The 26,406-nt window shown below is 40.3% G+C and overlaps 1 protein-coding gene across 6 annotated transcripts in view; it reads right to left on the bottom strand.

Moving 5' to 3' along the window:
• casz1 (castor zinc finger 1) overlaps positions 1–26,406 on the bottom strand; it is a 234,454-nt gene that overhangs the window by 81,216 nt on the left and 126,832 nt on the right. For 3 of the 6 annotated variants that reach the window (XM_017708226.2, XM_017708201.2, XM_037541360.1), the window contains exon 1: positions 12,321–12,709. The exons of 1 other annotated variant lie outside the window; for it this stretch is intronic. In XM_017708226.2, coding sequence (XP_017563715.1) covers positions 12,321–12,369 — 49 coding nt within the window. In that variant the 5' untranslated portion in view covers positions 12,370–12,709. Of the gene's footprint in view, positions 1–12,320; positions 12,710–14,031; positions 14,124–26,406 lie in introns of those variants that run through there. 2 more of the 6 variants (XM_037541359.1, XM_017708234.2) reach the window with 2 other exon arrangements.

The raw sequence follows: 26,406 nt of genomic DNA on the forward strand, positions 1-26,406 counted from the left end.
CCGACACCATCCCGTCATTGTGCCGAGACAGGGGAGTTACTTCGGTCAGCCGCTGATTTGATCCATGCTGACTGTTACACTAATGGCATTAATAAGGACAAAATTACTATTTTGAAACACTGAATTTTCATTCTCCTAGTCTGTTAGGCCACATCCCTGCCCCCCCCCCCCCCCCCCCCCCCCCCCCCCCCCCCCCCCCAACTCAACCCTGCACCGCCTCCACGCAGCCGCACCCGTTGGCCTGGAATGCCAGCCAAATTGATTGCAACATTTTGAAAGGCTGAAAAGACTCTGATCATTGAAATTTGACCCTCAGCTATTTTTAAGGGTTTGATTGAGATATTAACTCATCCAGTCCAGCCCAGATTGGCCAGATAAGATTTCTGCTGCTCCATATGTGGCAGAGACTCAACTGATCCCAGACAGCTTGCCGGCATTTTACATAAACAGTGCTCAGGGCTGTGCATCCTGATATTGGCTTAGGAATACGCAGAAAAGAAAAAATCAACACGGCTTCCGAAACACATCTATATATTTGCCGTTCAAACACAAATGAGTGTAATATGTAGAGAGAAGGGGGTGGTCATGCTCTGCCGGCCTCCAAGCTCTTACATTGAGAGAGAGATGACACAGTGTGATCAAGGACATGAATTGCTCATTGATTTTTAGCGCCAGCTTAACTATCCATTCCAATTGATTTTAGCCTGGCTGGGTGTGCGAGTTATGGCACTTTTAATGCATCTTCTGTATGACTGCTCATCATGGACACAGAGAGGATTTAGAGACATGTAGGGGAAACATTACATGTAAAAACAAAAAAAAGCAGTTGACGAAACATACAGGATAGGTTTATTCTCTCTCTCTCTCTCTCTCTTTCGTTCTCACTGTCTCTCCCACTCTCGGAAATATGCACATCATAAAACTTGTACGTGTACTTTAGTCTCTAATTACTAGAATGCGTCAGTATTTTCACCTCAGAAAACCTTCTGCTGATTACAAAATAGAGCAAAAGTGATAAAAAACTTGCTGAATCCATAATTACAGTACATAACTGCCTACAGCAGGCTGCCAGAGGATGCAGGATGGCTCACTGGAAAAACATCACTGTCCCGCTACAGAACATTCCGGTGGCACAGCAGAAATTGACAGAGTCAAAATCAAACCTTTAGAGGCTCAACATGTGCAGCAGATACAGATACATTTCAGTCTGAGAATATACACAGGCCTACTTACCAGAAGCAGCTCGTATTTCCACTACAAGTCCATGCAGGCATGCTTTCATACACATATTGCATGTGCCACAATATTGCCTATAATTCTGATAAAGCCCATTCAAATAGCTCATCCAGACAAACACAAGTGGCCACTTTTGTCCAACAAAACATACATGAAACAACATTTGGCCAAAGTATAGTTAACGGTACACACATTCAGACACTTTCTACAACCAAATAAAGCAATTAGATGTGAATTATTAGAGGGAATAACTCCTTTAATGTAGCTTTTCTCTATCAGCACCATCACAGCATCTGCATGAATTATTAATAAATCCTGGCTTTGGTGAAATAAGAGATAATGTCAGAAATGTGATCCAATACACAGCCGAAATGTCATCTGTCACAGAGAAACGCGTTAAAACACGGACCTGCTCAGACCAGGCTCCATGAGGGGAGATCTCTTTACTTCTCTTTCAAATATTATACATTCTATTGCTGCGCTTACTCTGAAAGCCTCTTTTCATCCTCATTGCTGTGGGTTCAAATGGCCATTTAGCATGAGGTAGATTTCTTTCTGTCTTCAAGGAGCTCCAAATAAAGCGCACTTTACCGGGTTCCTTTAAAAAAATCTCCATGTAATTAATGTTTTACAAGTGCTGCTGTATTCTTATTCAGAAAATGGCTCGATCAAAGCAGGCAGGTTCAGATTACACACCTAATTGAAATCCTACATTTCAGAGCCAACATCTCTTTTCTCTCTGTCTCTCTCTCGCTCTCTTTCTCCCCCTGTACCTTACCGCACACAATGGAGCTGGCATTTGTGTAGCCTGCAAATGACATCAGATCATCAAAGTAATATGTGCCTTTTCTTTTTCACTGTATTTCCCTACTAAGCCTTCATGAGACAGCTTAATAAAGCTGTAAATGTGGGGAGGTGGGGGGGTTGGTGTAGGGAGGTGGGTAGGGAAAGAATGGTTTCAGTGAGCATGGTTAAAAGTGAGACTCTGCAAGCGTCACAGCTAGGGGGTCAGGACTGGCTGCTGAAAGCAGAGACAAATCCACATATGAGCTTATTTCTATAGCTGTAACTTAAAACATAGCTGTTCAATGAACTGCGTAGATACATTCAATTTCATTCACTGTATGAGAAGCTGTGGGGTGAACAGGGTGAACCATTCAAACTCCAAAGACCACTGAATATCACACTGATTGTGCTTTTTGATGCATCAGGTTGAATCAAATTAGGTATTATGGGTATTAAGGTAATAATTAATCAACCACATTAATCAATTTTACTACATTTAAAATGCTCATATCATGGAAAACGGATTTTCCCTCGCTTTTCTTGAAGGGGTTTGTGTAGTATGTGAACACTGTTAAAGTTTCTAAATGGCTGCAAAAACAGCCTATTTTTAAAATTCCTTGTTTTTGTGATGTAACGAAAACCAACTCATTTACATGTATCCCCTATTCAGCCTACAGCAGCTCACCCCCGCCCAACCACACTGAAGGAGTGTAAACACTGTTTGATTCTAAGGAATAAAGAGATGTTGGAACAAGGTCATGTAAAAATGAATTATGACTGTAAAGCAATACAAACTTTATAAAAAGGCTTTAAGGGAGAAAATAAAATAAAAAATGTTGGATATGGGCTCGTTAATATATGTATTTGTAGCAAGATTCCAACACCTCTTTTTCCAACATAGTCTGCTTGAACTTTTTTGTATCAAGTCACTGTAGAATAAGCACTAATGACACACAACAGCAAAAGCAACACGTCATGGAAAAGTTTATGATTGCCCCTGCTAATCAAGGTAAAAAAAAAGAACAGTGCTTCTCTCATATTTACCTAAACCAGCTCACTTTCCCAACTATTGTTTTATGGGTTTGTTGTTCTTGCATGAGGCATTATAACATTATAATGAGGCATTCTTTCCCAAGGTCAGCTGCTTGCGTGACACACACATTATTTGCTTATGGGGCTTTTCAGGTCAGTTCTATTATATTTACATCAAATAATTTTTGATAAGGGATGTAAAAGGCCTATAAAACTCCACCATAAATGGGAGAGGTGTAGCTGAGGGAAGGAAAAAAATAAGGACAAAAGATCAACTGGCTTTTTTTATCTGCGACACGTTGATATTTTTCCATCTTTGAGCCTTAAGCCGGACGGTGCCAGGGTGCCCTGGGCTGCTGGGCCTGCTGCTGACCAGGCCACCAGCTCCTGTTTCTGAACCCAAAGTGCCTGCCTCCTATCTCTACTGCGCTTATAATCACTTAACAAAGACTTGGGCATTTGCACAAATTAAAACATCAATAATGCACAAGTGCCTTTCAGTTTGTGCCATAGACACCCCTAGCAGTGGGGCACCAGAGCTCTGTCTCAAAATGTGCACTCTCCGGCATGGGACACTTCTCATTGCAACAAGGGACAAAACTAGGGGGTGTATTTTTCTTTTTGACTGGCTTTTTTATAAGAATGACAGAAAGTGGTGCATTAGAGTAAACAGCCAACACCCTTGAGTGGCGCACTTCCATAAACAACATCCCCATGGCATGGCCGCCATTGGTGATTAGTGGTCTCTGTGCACACACAGACATGGCTTTAATTCTGCGTCTTCACCCTATGTCTAAATCGGCACAGCCAAGCCTCTTATTTACCAGGATGAGATCAACCAAACATTCTAGCTGGGCTGAAGCAGAGTATGTTAAATATGCACAAAAGGGGTCAAACGCAATTTGGGCTGGGAAAGAGGGAGGAGACGAAGGAAAATGCACAAAACTTTCCCAGAGAAGATCACACTTAGATACACAGGAGTGATGCTGTTCCACTTGAAGACAGCTTTAAGGGCACTTGGCAGTAACAGCACATTAATCCTATGTGGCCTTTCATTGACCACTAATTACATACTGCACCTCTTCCTATGTATAGTCTATGACTCCAATATGGGCCATACGTTCAAATAGGAAAGGATTTGTAATGTGAGCACTTGAGCCCTAATGTATATATTTACAGTTATTAAACACATAACCAGAATTCCTTCCGTGGGCACAAAGATAATGCAGAAAAGGAAGGTTCAGAGGAAATAAAATAAAAAGATCATAAGCGTGCGAAACTTTCAATTCACCATAAAATGATATTAATAGCTACTAAACAGAAATAGGAAGGCAGTTTTTGTATGTCATGCAACATGCTTAAAGATTTGCATCTATTTTCCCTCAATGGAACGGAGTGTTCAGTGCTGGTTTTATCCCTCTCCTTTGCTTTCTCTCTTTCCGTTAACCTCACAAACAATCTGCTTGTTAGCAAACTGTTGAGACAGGCGCACGGCACACAAATTGCACTCGGCCGAGCGAATTTGTTTTGCAAGGGTGACCTGTTTAATCATCTCATTTTCTTTTTGCGGACGTTTATTCATCTGGTTTCCACGGTTACGGAGAACATTATGGGGCTACAGTAATAAGGCCAGAGAGTCAAACAGGTAATAAAAAAATTAACGCCGTTTTCCAGCAGCCGAAGAGGAGTGCGGCTGAAATGAAGCCGGGGAGAGGGGAGCACACGGCCGGGCGAAGAGGGGCTTCCAATACTTCCCAAACAATTAAAACCTGGCCTGCTTATTTCCCTCTATAGAGCAGCTGAGGTAGGGCTTCCTATGGACATGACACTTTCTGAACAATCTCCACTCAGCAGGGAGGGGAATTGTTTTAAAGTCTTTCTGTTCCTTTATTTATCGCCATGCCCAGATTACTTATCAGGACCATCAAAACTGCCTGAATTATGATTATTAAACATTTCTTCCCTCCTCCTCCTTCTCTTAGATAAGATTACTGTTGCTTGCAGAAATACATGGTTACAGAGACATGTTGTGTAATTACAGATAATATATAATGTCAGCTTCACCGGCTTGATCTGGATTTTTTTCCTCATATCTTGCATAATGTTTCACCACAAAGACTCTGTTCAGTTGGGAAATGGAAATGACTTTTATCGAAAAATGTCTCGAGATTAAAAAAAAAATCCTGCTACATGTGGCAGATTTCTTTCCCTCTCTCCTGCTCAGTTTTTCTCACTGTCTTTTCTTCCTCTCCCTCTTTCTATATATCTGTGTCTCCAATGAGAAACAGTGTCCTTTCACAGCAAATGATGAACCCAACTTACAGCCAAATATAGAAAATCCCAGCACAAGGGGCAGGACAGGTGTTGATAGCCCCACAGAAAGTGACTGGCCGACACACGCCAAACATGGTCGTGGAGCAATGGAGGCAAAATAAACAAGCCATTAGCATTTTATATGTTTCTTCTAACTGTTTTCAGCAATCCATACATATCAGAGTGAGCGCTGCAACCTTTTGTAATGAAGTTGTTTAACATAGGCTGGAAATTAAACAGCAATTCTTATTCTACTTGTATGGTCTGCAAGCCATAACATGGCATTTGTCGTGTTCTGAGCAGTTGTGGAAAATATCTAAATCATGTCAGGACACAAGGCTGGCTTCAGCAGCCCCTGTATGCCCTTTAATTCATTACTCACTGCATATGAATAGATGGACATAAAATCGCACAAATAATAGCACCCAGGCCTGGTGTCAGGTTGCTTGTTTGCCAGAGAGTTGACATTGTGTTTGACTCATTTCGCAAGAACCCCTCCAGCTGCCCGCCTGAGAATGGAAAAACCTGTGAGAGCCCCAAAACTTTTTTTCCTCCCTGAGTGTCAAAGCTCTTCTTTTTTTAGAATTCAAGTAACAGCAATTTAAGGAGGGAATAGCCGCGTGTCATTTACAACACTGAATGGGACCTTTCTGCTGGCTGAGCTGTTTAGGGGCCTGAATGCACTAAAAAGTAGGATAATAAAGTAAACAGCTTTAGATTATTAGAAACCATTTTTGTTTGAGCTTTGTAAAATAAAGTTTCTATTTAAACTTTAATTCAGTATTGGAAATTTATATTGCTCATCTGTACAGAATATTACTGTAAAGAACTGTATAGAAATTGACACTACACAATTTCATAGAATAATAACTGCATAGAAAGTAACATTGTCTAGTTGTATATAACTGTACAGAAAATCTACACAGTCATATTGTAAACACATATAGAACTGTATAGAACATTGTACTGTCCATGTTTAACCATTTTTAACACTACTAAGTGCTTTTAAGTAGAAATTCTTCGTTGCTCTTCATTGCATCAGAAAGAACAAAATTTTTAATGTTTTACCTAGATGTCTTAAGCTTCACGCTTTCCTATAGCAGCCTGTGGACTAATGGCACGTAACACAATACTTTCTCTGAATTGTTCCAAACTCTCCAGAAAAAATACAGAACGATTTGAGGGATTAAGAAACTCCTTACTGCTTATTACTTTTCTTATCCCTCCTGTGTGGACTGAGGGAACCTTGCAACTCAAACCTATAGCCACTCTCTTATACACACTGACACACACACAAGGACGAGGTGATACCTTGCCCTGGCCAAGAGGATAGAGAAAAGCCCTGAAAGCTCATGGGGAGAGAAATCCCCAAAAGAGGACAGAGTGAAAAAAAAAAAAAAAACACCACTAAGCTCCAACCATGAGACTGCCAACTGTTCTGTTAACAGCCTCTTAACAGGTGTGGGCCCTAGAACCATGTAATCCTATCAAGTTACAGAGTTTAAAAAAAAATTCAGTCAAACAGCAAACTCCTAAGCGTCCCTGCTCTTACCCCACCCTCCCAATGCCCCTGCAATACACCCCCCCAACCCCCTGCAAAACACTCGCAGCTCCGGCACTGTGCGGGCTGTGACAGAATTGAACAGCTGGGCTTCAGATTTATCATGTACAGACAGTAATTATTGCTGCCGCTGCCTGCTACTGACCCAAGTGAATAGAATGTCACAGGAAAAAACACACAGAGCGTGGGGACCCGTGGCAGGGGAGGGTTTCAGACGCAGGCATCCCTGTTTGCAGTCAATTACCAGACAGGACGGGATATCGGCCTGGTGCCTCTCCAGAGCAAACACACTCTCCCAGGATGAAGGTGACAGGGAACAAACGGCCATGTGCTTCTTTTTCTTATCAATGGAGAAAAAAAGAGGCATTTAGCAAGTGGGAAAAAAAAGCATTCAGTGAGTGGACATTTTCTATCAGAGACAACCAAAAGGAAACCAAGAAGAATGTGCCCATGATCTATTAGCACAAATTCAAGCTTGACAAATTTCACACTGATAGACAGCACATCTGCACCGTGGTAGAGATACGATGTGTGCTACAGGACCACCCAAAGATGCAGCCTTTTATGTTGGCCCTTGATCATCCCAGCCTGACCCCCCGCATTTGGTCAGAGATAAGGAGCTGAGGACTTCCGGCACACAGATAAACTATCAGTCTATCAATCACTGACTTTAACAGCCAACTACTAAGCAGTTAACCAACACTGTAAGACCTCTATATGGAGTAGCAGAGCTAGCAGGATGTACTGTAGTACATTAGAGCTACAGACATTCAACTGTTCCACAAGCAGGCAAGCCACTGCTACAGGTTTACATTCAAAACTACTAAAAATTATGCCAGCAGGATGAATACCAACTTTGATCACTTAAAACGTTTTGTTTTGTTAATTTCTTGAATGAGTTTTTGAATTACACTTGTTTAAATCTCCATTAAGTGTCAGAAAGCCACAATGTTTAATTGTGTGGAACATAACTGTATAGGACAAATGTATAGAATATAATCATATGGGTTAACTGTACAGAAGTCTAATGATATAGAATAGAACTTTATAGTAAATTTATATAGAATATAGCTGTTTAGTCCAAATGTATAGAATATAACTGTATAGTTCAATTTCACAGTACACAACTTGAAAGTAAAGTGTCCAAATGCAATGAACCCTGTTCAATAATTTAATCAAAAATTCTTGCTGCTCTGTATTGTATCTGAACAAACAGGAATTTCCTCCCTCTAAATGCCCTAAGTTGCTTGCTTTTTAATTTAGTGAGAAAAGTTCAAGTGACTTTTTTGCCAAACTACTCAAAAAGATGATCATTTTGAATAAAAAGCTCCTCCCCCTTACATTTCAATACAGTTCTTATAATCACTGTTGGAACTGGAAATGATTAGCTCCTCCTATTTCAAGGAAGCCCCACCTATAAACCATGACAGGGAAAAAAGGTCAGCAGCCAGCAGTACGCAGAACACTCTTCCACCGTGTTCTAAAGCAGCACGCCATGGCCTGAGGAGCGGATGGGGTCTGGAGTGTCCCTCTTATAACGGCCGTACCCATCCTGCCTGCAACCTGCCCGTGGGGTCGTTCCCACCTTAAAGACCCCTGCCACATTTAAAAGGATTAGACGCCACATTTTGTGCCGGCTTAATCTTCCTTTCAGACGGCGTAATAAGTGTGCGTCGATAAGCCAAGCATGCAAATTTCATTCTAGGCCAGCGGAGCTCATGCTTTCAGACAAATGGACTAAAGTATTTTACACTGTGCTAATTGCTTCTTCATATTCCTCTTTTCCCTCTTATATGCCATATCAGCGGCGGCAGATTATTCCTCTCTCCCACTTTGCATGAAATTAGAATTTCATGTGGAAGATCATAAACGTGCAATAGAGCCATTCTTAAAGGCCTTTGCAAAGAGGAAGATCTTCAGGCAGAACTTGGTCACTTTTCCAACAGACCATGTTACATTAATCCATGGAATCACAGAGTGGACAATAAGAGGAAATGATTTATTCACATTTAGCTCTTTAACTCTGATGACAGAAGTTTATTGGTTTAACACCTTGGCAGAGAAGTATCTTAAATTACTTTACTTCCTGGCATTTGCTTTTACAGAAAATGACACGAACTCAGGAACTCACCTGATCTGTAGGTGCACTGCTGCATTTCACCACTACCAGGAAACCTACACCCACAAAATGGCAACTCATACATACAGAGCATTCTGCTTCTTTCACCATACAGTAACCAGCTCCTCTGTACATACAACTGAATTATTATATTAATAATTAATAAGAATGTTAATAATGAGAAGAAATGAATAAGAAGAAGAAGAAGAAGAAGGAGAATTACAAATTGCTATTAAGAATACCAACAATAACTGTATTTCTAGTAAACACTTGAAGGGCCTAAAGGTGCAACCTGTTTATTATTCGTGAGGACTTCCTCTCGCAGTATTAATTAGGCTATTACTGTGTATTGGTGACGAGAAAGGCTTTGAGCTTTTAATTAGGGTCGGGTGCTTGCATGAGTGCACAGGAGAGGAGTGGAGAGCAGAAGAGAAGAGAAGAGAAGAGAAGAGAAGAGAAGAGAAGAGAAGAGAAAAGAAGAGAACAGAAGAGAAGAGAACAGAAGAGAAGAGAAAGCTTGTTTTGTTGCCTTTCACTTCTCTGTTGCTCCAGGTCACATTGCTTACAGCAAATCTCACTTGTTTCTATGATTTCCATGACACTGGAGTTTATATCCGCCTTTTCTAGCAGCTAAAATTTGTTTATCTGGACTGTGCTGGTAAAGGGCCAGGGATAAGAGTTGGGGTATTAAAGGACTAAGTTAATTATGATGTTGGGTAGTCTGCGTCCTATCAGGAGGCACATGTACCGGCTCAGGCACGACTCAACCGTCCAGCAATCTATCTCTCTCTTTCCCTGTTTTTTCTTTCTCTCTCTCTTCCAACACATCACAATACAGATCCTTTAAAATTGCACTAACAGAGAAACCTCTCAGGCTGTTCTTTAAATAACTATAAGAACTAAAGAACTAAATAAATTTGAATAAGAGCTGATGCTTCAGTAAATATTCTGTATTCTGTAAATATTCTGTATTCTTACACTAAACTGCAGTATGTTGTTTAAATCAAACAAAATTCAAATTTATGAAAATCTAACAGCATACATGATACAGGATCAGAATTACATTTTTGTTATTATAAATCATATCCTGAAAATCAATTCTAATTAAAGGAGTGTTTTTTGTATTGTTTTTTTATAAACTAAACAACCTTTTCTTCATTTCGACCCATCATCGATTATATATGAGAATCTGAATGACGTATGTTGACATGGCAACCTCGGTCATCTCTGTGCTGAAATACATTGCATCCTGCCTGACACGACGGACAGACCAGCGGAGGGTCCCTCAGGAGAATTTGGCATAAAAGGGGTTAAAGACGGTGCCTCACAGCCCCCTGCTCTCTCTCTAGTGTCCTCCTGCTAAATTTATTTCAAAACTCTGTTAATCTGCAGTACACAACATTCCTATTAGCATAGCCCAGCCCCCTCATAAAAATTCCAGCTAGTTTAATTAAAAAATGTAAATTTACTGTCAGGCGAGGAGCCGGAGAATTAGGACAGCAACAGCCTTTTTATTGCTTAAGACATCAAATTGATTCGGTTGTTGCTAAATTGTGATAAAGGTTACGGGGGGCTGCAGACCCTGCCTTGTTTTTTCCTCCTCATTTCATCCTATTTTGCGGGCGAGTGGTAAAGATGCTCAGGGTGTACGGAGCTCTAAAACTGTGCTCACTGTGAAGAAGAAGAAAAAAAAGCAAGCTATCGGTCTGAATAAGGAGTCATAAAAAACTCCAGTCAGAACAGAATGCACAGAACTAGAAGGCAGAAAGCCAGGGTGTGTCTGTACCTATTCACTTTTCGAACTGAGATCATAAAAAAATAAATAAATGCAATATACAGTATGTTTAGAGGAAAAAGGTTTTGAATATGAAGTGGATATTATTCCCGGAATTTACAACACTGGGCTCTATTTACAAGCTGTCACAAAGTTTCATTTTCTTCTTTACTCAGTTCTTTTTTTTAATGGTTTATCAAAAACAGAAATCACTTACAGAAAATGCAAAAAATGAAAACAAAAGCAGAAGAACCCACCTGCAATTCTAAAGAGCCATTCAACTGGTTAAACTGTCCCATATTCTGAAACAACTTAGTTCATGACTGGCAACTGTTACATTTTATATTAAATAATCAATGTACAACACAGGCTTTCCTAACATTAAAAAAGTGTAATAATTACTAAATAAGACCTATTTTAAAAACTACACAGTATAGAAATTATAGGTTGTATCTCATCACATTTAAAAATTCTAAATATCTGTTGACACAAAATTAAGCAAAAATCCACAGGTCTCTACATAAATTACTAAAAAAACAAGGACGTATGAAAATTCATCATGTCCGCTTGCACGTCGTGTATGACATACACAGAATGAAATGTAATGACTCTTTAAACACAGTGAGAAAATCAGAGTAACATGACAAATATGAAGAACTGTGTAATTGTGCAACATTAATATAAAGGTGCGTATGAGAGTAAAAAGCTCTGAAAAACTTCGATGAGAATTACAGAGGCACCGGCATGTCCCAAAACATGATGGAAAGAGGACAGAAAATAGAGAGGCTATAGCGAGCGGCTCAGATCGATTTCATGTGCTCTGAAATATCCCTAAACAGGGGGGACGTGGGATAAAGAGAAGAGGGAGATCACTTGTTGTATGTGTGTGTGTCCTTAGATGTGTCAAAACAAAGGTCCCACAACAGTTTGTTTGCTCAGTCCCCTTGGCAACAAACCCTTAGGCCACGCTAAGCACTCCGCTGCTAAATACCTGTGTGTTATCTCTATTCACGGCCTCTATAAAGACATATCACTATACAAGTAAAGAAGAAAAAAAATGGCAACATTTTTTCTCACTGAGATGAATAGAAGAGGAGAAAAAAAAGAAGTGAAGGAGGTAGTGAGGTGCCAAGACTTATGAGTGACGAACAGCAGCTCACAAGCACACAAATAAATATAGGTACTTCCAGTTTAAACTGAAAGTACTTTTGCTTAAGTTGCTCCTGCTTTAAGTAACACAGTTGAACACTTACAATCAGTACGGTTAAACTGAGGTAAATGACCGCTCATATGTAAGACTCTAATCAGCCCTGGGCTCTGTCGGTTATAAATAAAGCCGCAGTTCATCTACAGCCCACGGCGCACGGCACAGTAGTTAAAACATGACTAACTTCCCCATTCACACACAGTGATAAAAGACACACCTTTTCACATGAAAGCACAGGCACACACTCCAAAGAAGCTCAGAGACAGACACTTAGGAGAAAAAGAGTACTTACCATATTCAGGATAGTCGAAGTTAAATCCTCTCAAGCATGTAACTTTCATAATATTACGTAACTCTGTCTGAAAATCATCAGAAGTAAGCTGGTCTGTGGGAAATAAGCACTAAAATACGTGGGGTAATTAAAAAAAAACAGCCTTTTTTCTTTCAATCATGTGCTAAACTCCTTGACATGTAATCTGTCAATAGTTTTCGCAGCCGAGATAATGCCGGCTGCCACGAGTGAAGTTGATTGGCAGCTCAGCGCGGGCCCCTCCTCCTCGTGGTTTGACGGGGGGTAGGTGAAAGAATACAGAGGCGGCCCCTTTGCTTGCTCGCTCGCACACTCCTGCTCTCTCTCTCTCTTTCTCTGGTTTTCTCTCTTGCACACACACACACCACACAGACACACCAAGCAGTTGGCGATAGGAAATTACGGAAGAGCAGGAACTGGAGCAGACTTTTTTTTCCCCCTCCCCTTAGTGGGCTGGCCTTTCCATCTGTGCGCCTCTCAACTGGCCCAGGGGGCGGGGCCTGGCCCATCTCCATGCAAATGAGGAAGGAGGGAGGGAGCCACGGCCGCTTCTGAAACGTATCTACATGGCTCATTACATATTTTATATTCAAGAATTTCTGCACAGCAAATAGAACTCATTTTGTTTTTCATTTAAGCGAACCGATGGCTCGTGGCAGACGCTTGTCGGTGAGGCAATTTTAGCAGCGTTATATCCAAGGAAACAGCAAGCTTGTACAATCCACTGTGACGTTTAATAACTATCCATAAACTTCAAACATAAATAAAGGTGCTTATGAAAATGTGAAGTGTAAAATTAAAAAAGTGAGAGAGCAGCAGAAGACTTTGGAAACGTGTAAATCTTACAACATATAAAATCTAATCAACACTAAAAATAATAATACCAATAATAATAATAAACAAACTGAAAATATAGATAGTCCCATTTTGAAAATGCAAATTCAAGCACCCTCAAACTGCTTTAAGGTAAGACACAAATTTTAGGCCGAGAGGCATCAATACTGAAGAGTACTCACATGGCCTAAGTAACCTTATCCAGGAACAGTTGGTTGTAAATTATGAGGAGAGAAGAGAAAAAAAAACTTCTCTCCCTCTTTCTCCCTCCCTCGTTCACTCCTTCTCTCTTTCAGTGCTCTTCCCCTCCTCTCTCTCTCCCTGTCCCTGTCCCTCTGATAAGGTATCAGTTTTCATTGTAATTTCAGGTGAAATGATAAACGGCAGCCGTTACCAGGTGGCAATGAATACTTTATAAGACAAAGCCCTTATTTGCCTGGCAGTTTCTTCCGTCGTGGCATGCAAAGTGCTCGCAGACATTTTCAACATATTTACAATATTAGCATAATTCCACACAGCAAAATATACTCATTTTCAGTCACAATTTACATTTGCTACGTGCACAGAGTAAGTGAAACGAACACTATGCAGGAAGTGTGCGAAGAGTTCTGCTGTTGACCAAAACACAACTACCTTAAATTTTACCCATAAAAAAAAAAACAAAGTGCTGAGAAAAAGCAGCTTTCGAAAAGGGGAAATGCACATTTTAGGTAATGGTTCATAATTCTGTGAAATGAGTCAATCCCTAGTTCCTGTTTGCTAACTGCTGGCTGACGGTACAGTATGCACAAAACAGGTTTTGGTTGATTCAGTAATTAGGACTGTGAGTCATAATCAAACAATGGTAATGTGTTCCCACCTTAAACCAGCGCCTCCGAGGGGCGAGCCCATGTCAGTCATATGGCACCTCTCACTCTCAGCATGAAAACTCATCGCACAGGCCATCCTTTCACAACTTCAGCTTTTGGAAGAAAAACCGTAAAGCCGTTTTCAGAGAACGACAGAGTCTCTATTAAAACCTGTGCCAGTTTTTTTTTTTTTTTTTTTGACGTCAACTTCCGTTGGATGGAAAGAAACGTATGTTCCTCCCTAAAATGGAAACTGACAATATCCACACTTAAGAATAAAAAGTTCTCGACTTTGCGTAAGGAAAAACCTTCAAGAGAACAACCTTTACATCACATTGAGGTTCTTTACACTTCAAAAGGGTTCTTCACCTTACACATCTCGTTTGCAAAAGGGATGTTTAAAGAGCTGTCTTCTGCGTAAAGGCTCTTTGGGAAATCAAAAGTGGTTCTGAGATGAGGTCACTCCAAATGCCTTTATTTTTAAAGGGGAACTCCACCAAATTTTCAGAATTACTGCATAATTAAATGGTCAAGATGTAAACAAAGTCATTCAGAGTGATTTAATGTGAAAGGCTCCACTCTAGAAAGTCACTGAGCCAGAATTGTTCACAGTGGTGGTGATAGGAACCAGACATCTGAAGTCTTAATGCCTCTAAAAGCTCCCTCAGAGAAATTTATCACACAAAAATGTACAGATGTACAACCTGAGGCCTGAGACTTCGTATGTGCAATAGGTTTGAGATAAAATTTTGCCCTAAAAGGCAAAATAGCACCCAAAGAAAAATTTAGCACTATTTTACCTTGTCAGCAGGCTGGTGATTTTGGAAAGTAAATAAAATGGTTACATTGTGACCCCTGGTACCTATTACTAGCCCTGTCAAGAAAGAAACTCCCTGTAAAAGCGGACCATGCAAGAAGTCTACTCCCCCACAAATGGAAACCTATGAACTAGAGCTCAACTTCACAAATGCAAAAGTTATCTTTTCAAAAACACTACTATACGGAATATAATGTGATGTTTAACTAATTTGCTAAGCTGGCAGATCAAGCTAAATGAGTTGAGCTAAGCGTATGCTGCAGCAAGCAGTGGTGGGCGATCTTTATTTTTTTCTCTGCTGCCATCTCTGTTTTTCCGAAGAGGAGCTGAATGGCGTTTGATGTGGTCCATTATGATGGTATGCTCGGGGCTCGGGGGGGTGCGGGGTTGTGGGGGGGTGGCTGTGACATGGCAGGGCCGCATCAGTCAAAGGGCTGCGGAGGCCAGACGTTTAGCTGCCCCTGACCGCGCACTCCAGGAGGGGCTGGTCTGATGGCCGCCCGCTCTGAGCGCCTCGCTCCGCCGGGACAAAAGCCAGCGCCCAGTTGAAAGATGTGAATCGAGGAGGCTTTTGTGGCCGAGGCCCGGGGCCATGCGGAGTGAGAAATCTGACCTTTGCTGTGAGTTACATAGTGTTTGAACCCTCTCTGCTGTCTTAGCCAGTGGGGCAGCGCAGACCAAGCGGGGAACTGTGAGGTGGAGTCAAAAAGACCAGTAGGAGGAAAAAAAGAGAGACAGGGAAGAGTATCATCATCTTTGACTGAAAAAAAAAGGTTGCCTGTTGAGATTTTTTTCACCATTAAAAATAAAGCAGGGCTTTTCCCCTCTTCAGCCACTTTTTTTTCTCAAGTCTCGATCATAAAACTGACAGGAAATTGAATGTGACAAAGCTGGGAGTGTGGCACAGGGCTTTGAAAAGAAGGCCAAAGAAAGTGTTTGCCCTTGTATTGTTCTAGCAAGCCTGTGATGCTGGATATTATTCCCCCTCACGTCTGCTTAGATACCATTATATATTTATTTTTTTTCAAGGGATGAACGTGTTGCATACTAAACTTAAGTATACATCCACCACTGGCAGCTGGAACTTATCACAGACTAATTGGCTATTGTTCTGATTACTCCTGGTAGCAGCCATAAAAACAGAAACATCCTGATCAAATTACTTTATCAGTTTTTAGATGCCTGTCCGATGCAAAATGTGCAGCAAGTCTGCTAACATAAGTGCACGTATATGGTCACGCATGCAAGAACTGTGTCGGCAACACTGACACAAACATCATTCCAGCGCTGAGGCTGAAACCTCAGCTTCACTTAAAAAAACATTACTTATTGTCGAAACCTTTTTTCTTGACGCTGCTTTCATCCCCTGCCTCTAATCATTATGTTTCAGTATCTCTCCCCCGGATGCAGACAGTCCTAATGTAATCTTCCTAATTTCGGTCCCACGCAATCTGGTTTTAAAACAAAGAGAGAAAGGGGCACATTTCTGAAGGCCCTGACCATAATCATTTTAGACAGATAGCTTCTCCCATCGTAGATGAGCAAATATTTGTAAACCAGCTATCTAATGGAAAATTATAGTGAAATTAGAGCGAAATTCATGACGGAGAAATTTGATTACCTCTAATTTTATTATGCCATCTTAGCCCACACAGCATATTTTTGTACAGTTTTTTTCCATAAATACCTATGCCAGGGGTCCCGGTAATCAAATAAAATTGAAATTCATCTCCCCATTAAATTCAATTAGATGCAATTTCTAGAGCCTATCAAAGATTTTAATTACTAAATTATAAAATTCTCTGAAGCCAAATTGAGGAGGAAAAAACAGCATCCTTGCATCTGGGGGGGTGGTGGTGAATAAAAAAATGTAAAAAATAAAAAAAAACCACGAAAGGAAATTGTTGATCCAAAAAGATATCCAGTAGTAAATGGAATTAGCGAGGCAGAGGCTTATTCAGCGGCTCTGGGTGGGGAGTGACGTGTGCCAAATGCGGGCTCCTGGACCGGAGGAAATGAACTTAGCTGAGGTGCGCTCGGCCTCTAAACGTCTGCCCTCCGAGTTATTACGCCGTAATTGACTAATTGACACCTTAATTTCATTTATGGGCTCCTGTGTTGAGGAGGCAACCTCTGGGTATGGAGGTGGTCCTGAAAGAGAACATCCAGCCAGCATTTTGTGCGCAGGTGCATAGGAGGCCCAGCCTGGTCCCTCCACACCATCATTATGACCATGTTAATTAAATGGGCATGGGGAACATAGCGATTTAGCATAAGCCTAAGCAATACTGTCCTCCTGCACTGTAATCTCCAGTACCTGCTAATGTGGACAGCTGCGCAAGTTTAGTCATGCAGGTGTTAACAGCAGCACTAAGTAACTTGCTTCATTGGACCTCAAATTATTTTTTTTATGAAATCTGTCTTGTTGACAGATTCTAGGATGTGTCTTTGTTTAAGTAATGTTAAATATCAGAATGGAATTTAACAGCTACTCTGCCATATTTAACCCAGTCTCCATCTGTAGCATCTACATCGCAGTTGATTTTCACATACAATTTCGACATGTTTCCTTGTACTTAGAAAAGAACAGAAAACCCACTGACTCAAACTAAACCTACAATAGAATCCAATGGACTGTTGCTTGTCTACCAGGTTCCACAATAAGTATGTTTTGAGTCTACAGATGTTCTTTTTTTGTCCATAGTAGCTGACCTGATGAAAACACTGTCATATTTCTTTAAACATGAAAATATTCACAATAGTAAACTAAGGTTTCATGATAAACTTGCTGATATATTTATTTCATGCTACACTAACACAACAGGAAAAGGGCCTACTCCTTTCAAACGGCAGCTGAGATCAAATGCTGGCGCTACCTTTGCACAAAAGTCCTTTCAAAGGGACAGTAGTGGGGTCCTGGGTCACCCACAATGCCTGTTTCCCAGCCACCCCCGCTATAGGTCAATGGCAGCCTAAAACAACAGCCCAGCAGCAGCCTGAGAAGACTACAATGCTGTGACTGAAAGGACACCTGCTGCCACTATTCACTTAGCGCTCTTTAACTACTCCCTGTTTATGTTTAAAAGCCATATAGTAAAAAGACAACCTTCAGCCACTGGACTGGACAGTGATGAATAAGATAAATATTGCTGTTAATTGTTCCAAGGCCCACATCTCTCTTTCTGAGGCTACGGGGTAAATAAGCTGCATTCTAGAAGCTTCTGTGTGAAGCCAAGCAGGAGCTCTAATAGAAGTGGCTCGGTAAATATTACTAAACTGAAACTTTAATCTGCTTTTGCCATACTCAAGCTGGCTGGGTATTAAAGATAATCTTTTTTCTGTGTCATATGGCAGGAGATATGGATGGAGCTAATTTTTAGAGACAAATCTGATATTTGTCAACTGGTTGAAAAAACCTGGGGATTTTCCTGCTAATCCTCGCCCGGATGTGAAGGCGCGTTAACAGCTAAATGCAGATGGTGCGATGCGCTCAGAGAGAGCCCAGCCTGCAGCGCAGTGCAGACGCCCAGGCCCGTGCTAGCCCCAGCACAGCTCAACACAACCTGCATGAGCATAATACCTCACACATACTCCACACAGCAGTCAGCACATGGCCGTCCCACTTTCCCCAACTTGCTCTCTTTCTATTCCATATGTTCTTCAAACGTCCTCTTTGTTTGTCTGCTTACATCCCCTGCAATGATTCACATAACATCACAAACATACAAACGGAAAAAGTACAATTAACCCCTTGAAATGTTTAAATTCTTCAGTTATTAATCATAAGACTAAGGCTTCAACAACCTATTTAACAACTATAAAACTAATAGTCATTAATTTCTGTTTCCCACACACAAAAAGTCTGTGCAAGGGTTTGATCATCCCATCACAATACTATTACTAATAAGTCAACACATCCTCTACAGGGAACACACTTAAATATCACATTTTATGTGATCTGATTTATAATTATTTCAGGTTTTTGCGTTGAGTTCAGCAATTAAACAGTAATTGAGCATAAAATTGTGCAGTCATTTGACCAAAGTCATTTGAACACCCAACCTTTTGAACACCACTGTATGTAAGTTAGGACTTTTTGAGCGTGAGAAACAGAAATGTATGCCCACAAACTGGCCCTTGAGGTTAAAGTTGTTATAAACACTTAGAAGTCAAGTTATTTCTTTTGTTCTACTATTCCAGTGTAATTTCATAATTACACACTTACTTACTTAGTGAGTTAAACAACAAATTAAGCTGTCAGTATATTTCAAATGAACATGAAAAAGTTTTGAAGCATAACAACATCTTTTTGGCTGAAACAGTGCAGTGGATTGAGATTGTACAGGCAGTGGGTGCTGCTCACTAAACAGAGATCCTGATCACTGTGTCTTTCGTGACTGTGGGAGCACATTGGGTTCTTTTTAACTATACCTGAAACTGTGTGTTTGTATGCTGGACTTTCATGGCAAAAGATTTCTATTTTCACAAAACAAGAATAAAACACTTCAAATACTCATAATATAATATATAGTCTTATGCTTACTTAAACAAATGTATTATCAATTGAAAGCCGCATTCCTGAGAGAATGTCTGTGCTTCTTCCATTAATATTGAATTCAATGCAATAATTAACCTTCAGGTACATTACACATTGTCACTACTTTGGCACCATATGTAGCACGAATCCTTAAAGGCCCAACATCTTACATTATTCTTTGCTCTTATGTTTCCTCCTGCAATTCACTTATGAGGTTTATGTGGTTTAATGAACTAAAAACATGAATTATTACATGACCACTTTCCACCTTCTCACTATCCCCTGGAACTATACAGGCTGTTTTTGTGAATGGGCTTTTAAGGCTGATATATGTAAATGAGCTCTGTACTGATAGGCAGAGTGAAAGGCTGGAGCTAAACTGCTGTAGGCTGAACATACAAATATACTGTATGTAAATGTGTTGGATTTTGTGACATCACAAAAACAGCTCATTCAAAACTGGCTGTTTTTGCAGTTTAATTTCCATATAAACCGATAACTAAATGGCATGTTTTTTAACCTTGACAATTTTTACATACAACATTTAACTCTTTCATTTCAAGAAAGCAATTACTTGTTTTCCAAAACTTCAAATTCACTAGACATGTATTTTTTTATATTAAATTCTCTGGTTTCACCTCAAATATTTGTGACTGAGAACAATTTTTATGTGCCCCTATCTGTAGGCCTACTGTATTAGGTTCTTTTTGCTGTTGCTGCTAGTAATTTTTCATAATCACTGACAACAGCTTCATTTCTTCAGTCACATGCCAATCATGCCATGCCAATCCCCTGGAGGTCCATTCTCGCTCCTTGGCCCATGCTCACCCACAGGCTCCAAGAGATTAAAACTGAACTTGCTAACGAGTGCCATCTCTGTCTCAAAGACGCAGCAACCAAGAGAACAAAGATGTGCCATATAATGTTTCAAAAACTGTATGTGGCATGACTGCTTTAGCACTAGAATGCAAGGTGGTGGAGGACTACGAGCACATTCTTCAACTGCTTTGTAGCTCTCAACCACATTCAACATTCTATTGATAGCCCTTTAGAGGCTTCACAAACACCAGGTTATGTACTGTATGTGCTCGGCTATGTGGACTTCACTTAAAAAGGGAGGAGGAAAAAAAGCTAATATACTAAAAATGCAGCACAGCATGGACTCCAATGGAGGGGTAGAAGAAAGAGCAACCATCGGATTACAGTGTTGAAGAGAGAAAGGAGGCTCTACATAAAGCTCCATATAAAGAGCCTTGTTAACACGGCAGGTCACAAAATAAAAAACAAGGCTTTTTAAGAGGTTTTATACTTCCCTCCTGTGGGCAAGAGGCCTTTGTAGACTGACTGTAAGATAAGTAACTGGTCAGAAGTATACAGTAAGTGTGGGTGATATGAAATATAACATGAAGATACAAAAAAACACTTTTATGTTATTATTGTTAACTATTATGTTATGTTATGATATTTTTAGTTTTTTGGAGGTTTGATGGGCAAAACAAGGCATGGCACATAAAAAAATTAGTTTTTTTTTGCAATACAACTTTTGAAAAAAATACTCAAGTAAAGAAAGCACAGGAGGAAAAATCCAACAACTGGTAAAAATAAATGGTACCACTTCTGAAGGGCAGTGTTCGTAATGCTCCACAACACCAACATATGCATTCGCCTTTCATGACAACTGACATACACAAATATAGACATTTATAAAGTCTCATTTCATGCAGCGTCATACTAATGCTTGTTGGAATAAGCCTTTAAAAAGTTTTACATACTTTCATGTCACTTAACTTGTGATGAAAGGCTTATGCAGGGGTCATGTGTCCTTACGAATGCTGCCCCTTCAGTAATCTTACTAAATAGGTATCAATAAACAAAATATGAAAACAGCATAAATGGGCTGACATCAATCAGCTGCTTAATGAGATGCAGTTTATGCACTTACTCTATGCATGTGGTCTATAAATGGTCTGCATCTGTATTTTTTAGGATATATAGTTATTCAGTGTTCCAGAAGTAATAACATCAACTACATACTAAAGAATATTAAAGAAGAAAAAGAACAATTTATTTCAGCACTGCCAGTGCAATTGATCACATGTAAGCCAGCTACACTTTGTCAAAATATGTAAAATGTGAGCACACAGCTTCGAGTCTTCTTCTGCTGCTTACCAAACTAAACATGTACAAAATGTTCAAGCATTGAAGTGCTATACAGTAGGGCTGTACCTGATGACAGTTAACCAGGTTGCCAAAGGAACAGCTCCCACTGAGAGTAAAAACTCAATAATCTTAATGTATGTATTTATTACAAAAAAACCATAGCAAGTACTCACACACATGAACACAACTGAACTTATAAACATTAGGTGATGTGATGTTCTACAGTAATACCACATGTATTGCACCTTGCATAGTTGAGACTGCTGTAACATTTTTCTTTTATCTTATATTTTCCCCTCAGGTTCATGTATGATGGTGCAATTTAACCAAAGACATTCGTTTTTACCTGACCACTGGCTGTTTTGGCTAGTGTGTCTTCAAGACTGAGATAAGCAACAGACTTCTGTTCTGACAAGCTACTCGATATTACTCACTGAAAAAGCTGTACAGGGCAAAACACTCCTTATAACTTCAGAGTGAACGAGCACATCTAAACTGCTATAAGCTATACAGGAAAATCTATGTAAATGTGTTGCTATTGTGAGATCTTAAAAAGTTTCAAAACTGCAGCCTAATTTTCATGTAGACTGAGGACAGCATCTCAGACAGTACAGTTGGTCAGGCATTTGCAATTACGTTCATTCTTATAAGATTAATTCCAGTTTAATGGCCAAAGTAATGATGACTGTATACTACAACCACAACTTTTACTGAACTGTGCTATCATTATGCTCTTTTACTTGGCAAAGATTAGGCTTCAGTTCACTGTAATTGCTTACACCTGCTTCAGTATTAGGGTATGCTGCAAAATTACAGAAAGAGAAAGTGTAAACCCTAAATAAAAGTTAAAACAAACACAAAAAAGACCTCACAATCCCCCTCCACCACCCCGAAACCCTGGTTTAGCCATTTAACGCAGTTAACCTGAATAACAGGATTCTGTTATCAGCACAGGCCTAAAGGACTCAGAACAGACTGGCGCACAAAAAGTGGGCATCCCTAATATGCCCCTATGCAGACAGAGAGATCCAAAACCACCAGCAAGACAGAGAAATCTGTACTGAAAGCATAGATACAGCAAGGAGCCATAAAATTCCATATTACAGCCATGTAGCAGAGACTTATTCGGCACTTCTCACTCTCCTTACTGACAATATGCCTTTTATAAACCAATTACAAGCAATAAAAGCTCTCCAGGTTTTGTGCTTGTAGCTGGATTCCAACAAGATGCCATTTCAACAATCTCCACACATATAGTCATATAGTAGAATAGCATGATTAGCAAGACCATGGACCATGTCGGATAGGGCAAAACAGAATGCTCCTGCTGGCTGTGGTCTCAGCTCTTGTCAGTGCTGATACTGTATTCTTATCTATTCTACTGTCTGGCATCCGTTGCCTTGTGATTGCATTACTAAAAAATAAAATATTTTAACCATGCTTGAGAATTTAAATGAAGTTGGCGATATGTCCAAATTTGAAGAGTAAAACAGGAAACAGTTCTGGAGTTGATTTATACTGTGTGAGCATTTGTTTTACAAAGCAAGCAGAGTTGACATCTATTGATCAGCCTCTAGTGTAGCTAAGGAGTATGGAAAAAAAGTTTACGTTATGAGCACTATGAAATTCAGCAATTTTTTTAACCTTCAGAGATGCTTTGCATTCGTCTGTGAAATAAATAAATAAAGGCCGGCTGGAGAGAGGGAAAAAAAATCACTAAAGCTCTTTTGGTGTAATTGGCTGAATAGCAAGGGCAGCAGAAAATTTACAGGCAGACGCCAGTGTGAAGGGGACTGGGTCACAGTGCAGAAGCCAGCGCTCAGCAAAGCCTTGTCTGCTCTACACTGCTGCCTCTGGCCTAATGCTGCCATGCACACACACACAATGCTGTCTGATCTACTACACAAAGTCCTATAGCACTGGACGAGTCAGGCCAGCAAAGAAGAGTGACATAAAACCAAAAGCCATAAGACCAATAGGAAATCCATAACAACTATGAGGAAATGGTGAATGGACTTAAGGAATGGCGGTGGGGGTGGTGGGGGACATAGGTGACTCAAAGTTGTCCAGATTTGGGCCAACAGCCCTACAGGTTGAAATACTTGCCTGAACCTGACCATTCACATCAAGACCTAGTCATACTCAGTTTGTCAGGCTTAAACTGGGATACAGTTTGGTGTAACGTAAACACTGACAGAGATTGTAGCATACTGTTCACTCCCTGGTCCATACAGCTCATATACAGAAACTAAGTTGCAAAAACAATCAGCCAAGACCCATTTGGTGTCTCAAGTTTGCCTTTTAAGTTTAGCGCTGAAACTCGCAGGCTAACATGGCTAAGAAGTAATAGAAGATCATAGTTGTAATGAAGGTATGAAATTTGCACAATGCTAACAGGTGGCTGCAAGCTTCCTTTACTTGTTATATATAATTGTCTCATAGCTCCATGTAAAACCGAAAGAGTAAAATTCAGACACCAAACGTGTCTCAGCTGATCGACTATATCTGGGGTTGAGATGATGTAGATTAGATTTCTGGCTTTATTATCACTAAGAGTTTTATCTATTCTTTAGTTGGTGGTGTTTGTGTTAGGTGGTTGTGTTTAGATAAAGTTTTGCTCAGAATGTTCTTGGGCTATGCTCAGGTCCAGTCCAATGTCCATGTCCATTTAAAGCTCTATACAGTACCTCACTGAAACCATGCTTTCCTGAGAAGACTGGGAGAATGTTCAAAAACCCTACTTTATCTGACATTTGTTTTTCTTTTCCATAAAACATCAGGCCAGGCCAGAAACATCAGAGAACCAGGCCAGGTCAGTCAGGCAGTTGTAGTGGGGGAGGTAAAGATAGTGGGGGGGGGATTTGATGGAGCCGTTGAAAACAGCAAGCAGTAACCAGATTAGATCAATAAAGATCGTTTCTTTAGCTGTCTTCCAATAGGACTCTGAAACATGATGGAGAGAGAGAGTATGCCATGAAACAAGATAACGACAGGGAGGGAGGGTAGGAATTGGGAGAAAGATGGAGGAATGGAGATGGAGAGGCTCTGTTTTGTTTAAACAACGTTATAGGGGTCATAAAAAGCTTGGGTGGAGCTAATCAAACAACTCAAGTCCATGTGCAAAGCAGGAGAATTTACAAAGTGCAAGAAATGAGTGTGTAGGTATAAGAGTATTCCGCTGCCATGCTGTTTGTTTTAAACCTGACCTTAGAGCTACAAGAGGAGGTTCTGAGTCTGCAATAGCTGACAGCTGGTTTGGGCAAAGGCAGGAAATATGACACCCAGTGTCAGTTGTTGAAATAAATGTTGAAAATGCCAACTCGGAGCTCTAGCTGGACCAAAGCAAGAAGCTGAAACTCAAGCTCGGGCTGAGGTGGGCTCAGCAGCAGCTTCCTTACAGCAGAGGCCTTAAGGGATCTGCCTGCTGCTCCTGCCTTCTCTACAGTGTGTTTGACAGTGTGCTAAAATATACAGAAACCAATACAGTGCTGGCCGTTTTGTGCAATTTATCAGCCGATAATAGATATTAATGTGGAAAGAGCCTGTCATGCAGTAGACACTCCCGTAATGAATTAGGTTCCTCTAATGTACTCGCTTCCCAGATCTTCAAAACTTCTCAGTGTTTCATTTTGCCTCAGTTTGTTCCTCATCACCCCACCACAAACGTCCTGCTTTGCGCTCCCCTGGCTAGGCTCAGCCCACAGCGCACAATAAATAGAGTTAGCAGCACAACTCTCGCTAAACCAGCCTGTTTCAGTTTGCTAACATGAAAGGAAGAAAATCTGCATGAAAGGAAAAAAAATCTGCCTAAAATGACACAAACTGAATTTTTCACACGGTACACAAATCACACAATATACAAGTGTCAGACTGTCAGCCTTGACCCCAGAAATACTTCAGCATGGGATGAACCATGTCTTTTAACACATATATCAACGCTAACCTTTTGTACATTTGAATACTAGGGCAGGGGTTTTAGCAGGAGAGCCCAAGTACTGGACCCTGATGGCTTTGTCTCTTCGAACGACCTTGACCAATCGTTCAACCAAATCCTCCATTTTGTCATTCAGTCTGTTCAGCATGAAACCAAGACAAAATGGGCCTGGTGACCTTTCGCTGCCTAAAATTGAGATATCGGCACTGCTGTTCATCATTTGAACACTTTTTCTATAAATATGAGCATTCAATATCTTTGAATGTCTAACCTGGACCCATCAAACTATGACACTGTATCCCTTCTTACAATAATTATTGATCATAAGCCAGCCCAGCCTGCACATAAGGGTCCCTTTCAATTGATTTTCTACTGCCGGCTGCAAAAAAAAAAAAAAAAAAAAAAAAAAAATTATATATATATATATATATATATATATATATATATATATATATATATATATATATAAAACAGAGTTCACATGAATTAAAGGCTGTTTTGCTTCAATTCATCTAAGCAACCAGACAATAATTTCATGTTACCAGGGAAACATGATAACACAGCCTCTGTGTTGCTCAACAATCAATTAATTTTATGCTTTGCTCCGTTGTTTACCCTCCCATTAAAACCTGAAAAGTCAGTTTAGCGCTCTTTTTTTCCCCTAGCGCTCTACTTTTCAGGGTTTTGTTGAATAAATCCTGAAATACAAAAGAGAGGGAGAGAGGAGCCAGGTGGCTGTGTGCAGTCGAGCTCCATAGGCAGACAGGGCCTTTTGTTAGGATGCAGAAATTCAACAAGCCATGTCCCGTTACCAATAGGAGCACTGTTTTTGATGAAAGGATGGTTTTTGTCACCATAATACAGATGAAAGAGCATGGCAGAGCGCTCACTTTTACACATTACAGTCATAGGGACTCATCTGGATTTTCCAGAATGGA

Source organism: Pygocentrus nattereri, chromosome 9, assembly GCF_015220715.1.
Source record: "Pygocentrus nattereri isolate fPygNat1 chromosome 9, fPygNat1.pri, whole genome shotgun sequence".
Taxonomy (NCBI): domain Eukaryota; kingdom Metazoa; phylum Chordata; class Actinopteri; order Characiformes; family Serrasalmidae; genus Pygocentrus; species Pygocentrus nattereri.